At 35.5% G+C, this 8,728-nt stretch overlaps 1 protein-coding gene across 2 annotated transcripts; it reads left to right on the top strand.

Annotated features, from left to right (window-relative positions):
* Nucleotides 1-213: 213 nt before the first annotated feature.
* On the top strand, nucleotides 214-6,970 carry LOC115968112 (polyadenylate-binding protein RBP47-like). Of its 2 annotated transcripts, XM_031087364.1 has the most exons (7): nucleotides 214-864; nucleotides 2,323-2,791; nucleotides 4,918-5,000; nucleotides 5,078-5,208; nucleotides 6,128-6,224; nucleotides 6,436-6,597; nucleotides 6,822-6,970. In XM_031087364.1, the coding sequence occupies exons 1-6, from the start codon at nucleotides 400-402 to the stop codon at nucleotides 6,565-6,567; spliced, it is 1,377 nt and encodes a 458-aa protein (XP_030943224.1). In that variant the 5' UTR covers nucleotides 214-399; the 3' UTR covers nucleotides 6,568-6,597; nucleotides 6,822-6,970. The 2 variants fall into 2 exon arrangements, with proteins under 2 accessions (XP_030943224.1, XP_030943223.1); XM_031087363.1 differs by having other exon boundaries at nucleotides 6,436-6,949.
* Nucleotides 6,971-8,728: the final 1,758 nt, after the last annotated feature.

The following is an 8,728-nucleotide window of genomic DNA, read 5'->3' on the forward strand; positions in this document are numbered from 1 at the left end:
TGAAAATTTTAATGTAATACTTATAATGTAAGGTAAAAAAATCCAAGTGGGCAAAGCCAGAATTGAATCTAGACCGTCCATTGATTGGTGGGACACACAAAAAATGAGGGACCCACAAGTCACGGACGGTAATGATGTAATCTGACGTTGTAACCGAGGGTCCAAAGTTTCAAAGTTATGGAACCCCTCAAGACTCCAAAGACTCAGATCCGCCGCCTCCTTTTTAAACCCATCATAAACCATTTCACAACTCCTCTTTTGGTCTCTCTCTCTCTCTCTCTCTCTCTCTGTCTCTGTGTCTCTCTCTCTCACAGACCCAAAAAACCAAAACTTTAACAAAGAGGGAGAGAGAAACCAAACCCAAATCCCACAAAACCTGAAACTTTGAGCAAAACCCATATGGCTCAACAACAAACCAATGGTTCTGCTGATATAAATACACAGCCACAGCAGCAACAACAGCAGCCACAACAACAGCCACAGCCACAGCAACAGCAGCATCAACAGCAGTGGATGCAGCAGCAGCAGCATCAGCAGCAACAATGGATGGCTATGCAGTATCCGGCGGTGGCTATGGCGATGATGCAGCAACATCAGCAGCAGCAAATGATGATGTACAATTACATGCCTTATGCTGCTGCAGCTGCTCATCCTTATCATCATCAGCATCAGCAACAACAGCAAGTTCATGTTCAACAACAACACCATCAGAATCAGAATCAGGGTCAGAAGTATCAGAATCAGAAACAACAGCAACAGCAGCAGCTGGGGTCCACTGAAGAGGCCAAAACTATTTGGATCGGCGACCTACACCATTGGATGGATGAAACTTACCTCCACACCTGCTTTTCTCATACTTCTGAGGTCTTTTCTATCTCTAAATATATTTATTTGTTTTTTGGTTTGATTGGAAATTTGAGATAATTTATGCATTTTAGAGTAATGGGTTGTCGGAGATTATGACTTTGGATAGAATAGAATGGTGAAAAAGCAAAACAAACAATACATGTGGTCGACGTTGACTAGTCTGTTGAGGATCTATAGCCAACCCCAGAATCTGGGAGTAATGTTTTTGGTTGTTGTTGGTGGTGGTGCGGAGAATTACTTGGTGTATGTTATATGTTTGAGAGTTCAAGTTGTGGGTCTTAATTGATTATAAGTTATGGGGTATTTGAATGAACCCTTTTAAGGGTTTTTGTAGAACTTGAAAGCAGAAATGATTATTATGGAATGGATTCAATACTTGTTAAATCGTGTTAACCTTTTTGTGAAAGATTTAAATGGTATTGAAACCTAATGTTGAGGATTGTGAAGAGATGCAACACTTAATGATTCAGTTTATGTTACATGCTTATAATATTATGCTTGTATATTCTAGTATTGAGTATTTGGAATTTGCATGTATTATGTTGCTGCTTAAATTTTGAATGAATACAGAAGAGGGTTTTACAAAACTTGTGCACTTTGCCATTTTGATTTTTTGAAGAGAGAATTGGATAGTGTGCAATTTTACTTCTACCTTGCTACATTTTAGTGACCGACGATATTAATAAATGGTTGCACGGATTCAGGTTTAATCATATTTGACAATATTCAGTGCAAATTGACTTGTTTACCAAACTTCTTAAGTGAAACCCATTATGTGCAAAAAATTACCTTATCTCCCAGTACACTAGCCCCTAACACAATCGACATATCCATCCTGCTAATGTTTTTTGGATTTCTTCCAACAATTTGTTATTGGGCAACAATTCCCCTTGGTTGGCACATCAAATGTTAACATGATCTTTATTTTTTATTTTTGGATTCCTTACAACGGTGCAAATTGGCTTTGTTTACTTTGCAATTGTGTAGATGGTTAGCAATGTGTTAACTAATGGCCACCATCTTGTTGATGGTGGCTTAGAGTTGCAGGGTAAAATTTTAGTTCTTTATTGTTTTCGTTTCGGCATCTAAAGTGATTTTAATGCATCTTGAAATCTCACTTTATTTTAGTAATTAGCCTCCAACTTCTATTTTCTTGGGGGAGATTGCTTCAGACTTGATAGCTTATGATTGCATCTGAGTATGGTTTGCATTTAATATGCTCAATTGACATGTTATAATGTACAACATTTATCTTGTTAGAAACCATAGTTTTCAATCGTTACCAATGTCATTTGTAGTATGTGTAGGGAATTGACTCATCTCTCTCCCTCTCTCTCTTTCTCTCTCTCTCTCTCTCTCTCATACACACACACACATCTTAATTTCAATGAGATGAATTTCCATCACTCCTCACAATGCTATTGCTTTCTAACTTTGGTGCTACAAAATATGCAGGTCTCCTCAGCAAAGGTCATACGCAATAAGCAAACTGGTCAATCAGAGGGATATGGTTTTGTTGAGTTCTATTCTCATGAAACCGCTGAGAAAATTCTGCAGAGCTATAACGGTGCAGTTATGCCAAATACAGAGCAGCCCTTCCGTCTAAACTGGGCAACCTTTAGCGCTGGTGATAAACGATCAGAGGCTGGATCTGATCTATCCATATTTGTAGGGGATTTGGCAACAGATGTAACTGATACTATATTGCAGGAAACCTTTGCTTCTAGATATCCATCTGTTAAAGGAGCAAAAGTGGTTTTTGATTCCAACACTGGTCGATCAAAAGGTTATGGTTTTGTTCGGTTTGGTGATGAAAATGAGAGGTCAAGGGCTATTACTGAAATGAACGGCATGTATTGTTCAAGTAGGCCAATGCGTGTAGGTGTTGCAACCCCCAAGAAATCATCTGGATACTCTTCACAAGGTACCTTGTAAACCTCCCATCTGTTACTGGTGCTTGTAAAACTTTTATGTTCAGGTCAGACTTCAATATTGATCACCAATGGCTTCATTGTTGATTACTATGTACTTCTGCTTATTCCAGACATTTAAGTTCCAACATGGTGAATTGTAAAGTTATATTTGATATATGAGTCAATATTCTCTTTCAATTGGTTTTAATATTCTAATTTGCTTGTTGCATAAATGCGAACAACCCTCCGCCCCCCCACCCCCAACACACACACACACACACACAAAGAAAGAAACACTGAAAACAGGAAAAAGGAAGAAAAGAGAAAGAGAGGGGGGGGGGGGGATGACAAAGCATTTGTTTATTTTGTGTCACCTTACTCCAGCTGCTCCTGCTTTTAAATCTCTACTGCATTCCCACTATATGTTTTGTTGTTTACTTGAGGAATTTATGTGCTAGTTGGTCTTCCTTTTCATTAATGTTTTCTATTGTTCTATAATGTGAGGCAACCACGACATGGCTGTAGATTGGAGGCACAGAGGGAATTGGAAGGGATTATGAGTTTTGTCATCATTCTTCAAACTAACATGTGGGTGTCCTGCCAAGAGCCTTGTAGCTCAATGGCATTCAGTGGTCTCCTTTGTGAGAACCAGGGTTCAAATCTCCCCTCCTTCACTTGTGACAATTAATAAAAAAATAACCATATGGGTGTCCTCCCTAAAAAATAACAACATAGGGGGTGTTCTCCCTTAAAAAATATATACGTATGCTGCCAAGAGCCTTTATTACTGATAGCGTTTCTTTTCCTCATTGACTTACTGCAATAACAACAACAATGCTACCATTACACTGCACTGCTTTAAGGTTTAAAAATGCCTCTAATAGTTCTCCACTTTGAACAAAGTTCGTTCTTTACCAGCAGTTGTCATTACTCAAATGATTTAGCAGCTGTCATTTTATATTATATATAAAAGATAACACACCTAGTAGATCTTGAACCCATCTTTCTTATAAGAGGAGGAGGTTCCATTTGACCTAGAGCTCATTGAATATTAAATCTTTAGATTTTATTTTTTTATTTATTAGTTTTTTTTTTAATTTTATTTTATTTTATTTTTTTTGTGTGATAAGTCTTTTATATCTTTTAACTTTATTTGAGCATTTACCAAACTTTGAATTCAACTGCTTTGTTCATCTTCCTAGTCTACTTCACCTCATCTCCTTGTTTTATGTTTTCACCTATTCCTTATGGAACTACTTCCTGTATGCTAACCTATGCTAACACTACCGTTCCTTAACAAATTGGCTGTGGCTGATACAATGTCTACCACTTGTATAGTATGTAGAATAAAATTCTCCTGTGCTATCTACCCAACCTTCCTTATTGGAGGAGGAGGAGGTTCCATTTTTGAGCTAGATCTCATTGACTCTTTTATATTTTTGACTTTACATAAAGACTTATCTAACTTCGAATGCAAATGCTTTCCTTATATGCCTAATCTACTACACACTTGATATCCTTGTTTTTTGTTTCTTTTACCTATTCTTTATGGAACTACTTATATTCTTTCCTTTCATGCTTTCCTTCTATTCTTTCCGAATGCTAACCTATGCTAACAAAGAACCATTCCTCAACAACATGGCACTGGCGGTGGCTGATACAATATCTATCCCTTCTATAGTATCTAGAAAAAATTCTCCTGTGCTACTGATAGTGTCGAGTGCCTCATGTTCTTGTTCAGTCTAAGGGGGATTAATAATATTTTTTGAAATCATTTAGATTTAACTACTAGGCCTTGTCATGTTCAAATTAAAATTGTCTTCCAAAGGTGTTATTATGTTATGCTTCTGATCTGGAACTTTACAAATGATTACCCTCATGTTTGTTAATTCATTGTGTGGCTACATTTTCTTTCTCTTTTTTTCCCCTCTCCAGACATGTCTATGTTGTGTTATTTATCAATGGGATCCTACCATAGGTCAACATGTGCTTATGTTGTATTTTCTTGTTTGTTGACATTATAGCTGTTTATTTAGTTAACTGTAACTCACAAAGATTATCTTTCAAAGGTAGTGCATTCCATATCTTACTCTTGAATTTTTTTATTTAAAAATCTTATTCTATTTTCTTTGAATAGCTGTGGTTTTGGCTGGTGGGCATGCATCAAATGGTGTTATCACCCAAGGTTCCCAATCTGATGGCGAGTCAACTAACACAACCGTGAGTCCATTTTTGACTCTTCTATGTGAACTGTAATGAACCACATTTGTATATTTTTAACCCATGTTTTATTATAGATATTTGTTGGAGGGCTAGACTCTGATGTCACTGATGAAGATCTTAGGCAGCCATTTTCTCAGTTTGGTGAGATTGTCTCTGTGAAAATACCAATTAAAAAAGGATGTGGGTTTGTGCAATTTGCTAACAGGTGCTCTTTCAGCTTTCTTTAAGTTATTACACCATCTTACTAATAATTAGTCTTGTTAAAATTGTGCTTCGGCACACTAAGTGGCAAGGAGCCCTAAACTGCTTACGAAAAAAGGATCTTGTGTTTTCACTGCAAGCAGCAGAAACACAAGATACCGCCTCCTGCTGAAGGGCTTTGCTTGCCCGAAGTGAAGCGCAATCACAGGCGTGCACTTTTTTTTTTTGGGGTGCTTTTACAAAAATTCCAAAGCACAAAAGATGATGCTTTTTCTAATTTGTTGGTCTAAACCTTAAAACCTAAAACAGTAGATCCTTGCTTAGAATTCCTAATTTTTACTATTTTGGTGCTTCTTGCTACTTTCAGTTTGGTTATGTTTTGATAAAACCATGTACTTCAATTTTGATAATTGCTATCATGGTTGTGTATATGTTGTAAAGTGCAAGAGAATTGTGTAACATATCATGTTTAAATTTTATATGATTAATTTATCATGTTATCCATTGATAATATTTTGTAAATGTCCTAGAGACTATAAGAAATTGAAATAGCCTATAGTTATTTGAAATTTTGAATCTATAACCTTTGTGCAATAGCAGAATGCTCTAACCATTTGATATATGTTATGAATAATTTTATTAGAAGTAATACTACTTTACATTTTTTATTTATTTTGAAAAGTGTGCTTTAATTCAATTAAGCCCCACACTTGTGCATTGTGCTTTGTGCCTAGGCTTTAGGAGACCTTTGCACATAAGTGCATCTTGCACTTCTAATAATACTGCTAATGATAAATTTTAATTAATTTGATCAAATTATGTTCTGGGAATGTGCTACAAAGTACGTATATACAAATTTAACATCTTTATATGTAACCTATGTTGCCATGTAATGACTCCCTTCTGTTTGTCTCTGGTCATAGGAAGAATGCTGAGGATGCAATGCAAAGCTTGAATGGGGCAGTCATTGGCAAGCAAACAGTTCGTCTTTCTTGGGGCCGCAGTCCAGCAAGCAAGCAGGTAATTTTTCTTAATATTTGTTCAAGTGTTTTTTATTGGTTGAATAATATCATGAGTTGTAGATACTTCACAGTATGACAGCATATGTATTCTTCAAATTCCCCCCCCCCCCACCCTAAAAAAAAATAATAAAATAAAATAAAATCTCTCTCCCTCATTTGTCTCTCTTCTGGAACCGAAATTTATTCATTTTTTTCTTAAAACTTGGCAGTGGAGAGATCACAGTAACCAGTGGAATGGGACACATAATGGAGGCCAAGGCTATGGTGGGTATGGATATGCTGTGCCACAGACTCAGGGTCTAGGCATGTATGCTACAGCTGCTGTTCATGGAGCATCCTAATGGGGCGGGTGTGGCTATTATCAACGACAGGTATTCTGATATCATGGGAGTGGTTTGTTATTTAGTAGTCAGACAAGATTGAAGTAGGATGGCTTAAGCTGCACTTCCTGTAGCTGGATTGAATTTTGATTTCTTGGTCTTGTTTTATGGTTGTATTAATACTTTATTTATGATTTTGGGTCTTTGTGGAAAGATAACTTGATGGATGGAACCTTTTTTTTTTTTTTTTCTTTTCTTTTTGGGGAATATTTCAGAGTTAAACTCAGAGGGAGGGAAATTCCAAATGATTTCAAACACCTATTGGGTCGTCAGTAATGCAGCAGAGGTCTTCTGAAATCATTGTTTTTTCCTATATATTATTATTATTATTTTTAATTAATCAGCCTGAGAGTACATTAGTTCATAACTGTGAGGATCCTTAAACTGAATTTTGGTGATTTAGAGCCCCGTACATGTACTGCATGTCTTAACTCCATCTATTCAAATTTAACTTTCTTCAATAAATTATGTTGGTCATTTTTAATTTATATAAGTAATGATAGAATTCATAAGTATGCTTTACTAGTGCTTGCGCAGTTCAAGTGTTTTGACTGGAGGGAAACTACATTTCTTAATTTTTTGGTGGGTTTATGTAAAACGCTTTAGCTTTGTTACATATAGAACCCTGGTTGCAACGTTAAATTCTTCACAATTGAAAGTATGATGAGAATATAAGATGAAATCATGGTGCTTAGAAGTCTGCCTAAACATGCTCAAGTAATTAGTCATGGCGGGCTGGATTTAAATTTGATATGGCTCACTGTCTAGAACGTTGTTACGGCAGCCTATGTTTTAATGGAGTGGAGCACAGATCTGATTTTCTCAATGAATATCTTCTGTCTTGATGGGAAAACAGAGAAAACAAGTTTATTTTGTTTTCCTGACCTCACTTTGGTTGTCAAGAAAGACCGAGTTCAATAATGGAAAATGTGGAACCCTACGAGTCTGCCACCAACTCGCTAAGTCAAGCAGGCAATTGTGTGGAGCATCATAGTAAACCTTCAATGCCTGAGTTTGAAGATGATGCATTCATAGTCATTGCTTCTGCACAGAACCTAATAAGTTCTTCATTCATGAAAGAAAGTAGCACTAGGTCATTACTAGTTGAATGATGTTAGAGATATTATAAATTTTATTACATTAAGTTTTCAAATTAGCACGTCTCCAGTCAGCAAAAATATTCATTACTAGAAAGGCACGCATTTAGCATAGGAATTAGGAATTGAGTGCTTTTCTGGCACGTTGAGTTCGTTGAAATGGGTGTTTGATCTCTCTCACATGAAGAGAACCTGCATCGAGGATACCTTGGCGGTCTAAACAGGAATTTAATCAATAGGATATTTACTATTAATTATGATTGTACTTTGAAATTTACTTTCCTAATGCTAAATTAGAGAAGTCATGATAAGTACCTGCTCAGTTTTTAACCTTATCATTTATATGTAAATTGAGTACATAAAGTTGACTTTAATGATTGCCTTCAAAATCATGAAGTCGATTCAAGATATTGATATTGTGAAATCCACGGAGTGGTCTTTTTTAGTGGCGGCTTCATAAATTTTTTTAGAATGATTATTAAAAAACTTAAATTATATAAAATTTAATAAAAAAAGAACTTCATATATTGATCAATAAATAAATAAATAAATAAATAACACAAACACATGCGTCTATGTAAAGTCTTACGTAACAAAACACCTTAAAGTACTTCATACAAAAACTAACGGGATACTAAAGATTTACAAACAAAGCCAACAATAAGATCATGAATAAACTATCCTTTTCATTCAGCGTACACTGACCCATTTCCATGACTTTATAAAGATTGTTTCCAAACGATGGATATAGTTGTGATAGCTAAAATTATTACTGGAGCAATATTGAAAAATTCAAATTAAAAGCATTTTTTAAAATTACTGTCATTTAATCGTCTTTTACTATTATAATTGAAAATAAAAATTCACAAAAATAAATAACAAATTCTATGCATATGTCATATGTATGACAATTTTACTTGTGTAAATGACATTTTTTTCCCACTTGTTTTTGGGATTGGAGAATGCAATGGATCAATGAGATGAAAAAAGAGGGGTAAAAAAATAGAAATAAATATCAGTCACCA

Source organism: Quercus lobata, chromosome 11 (assembly GCF_001633185.2).
Source record: "Quercus lobata isolate SW786 chromosome 11, ValleyOak3.0 Primary Assembly, whole genome shotgun sequence".
Taxonomy (NCBI): Eukaryota; Viridiplantae; Streptophyta; class Magnoliopsida; order Fagales; family Fagaceae; genus Quercus; species Quercus lobata.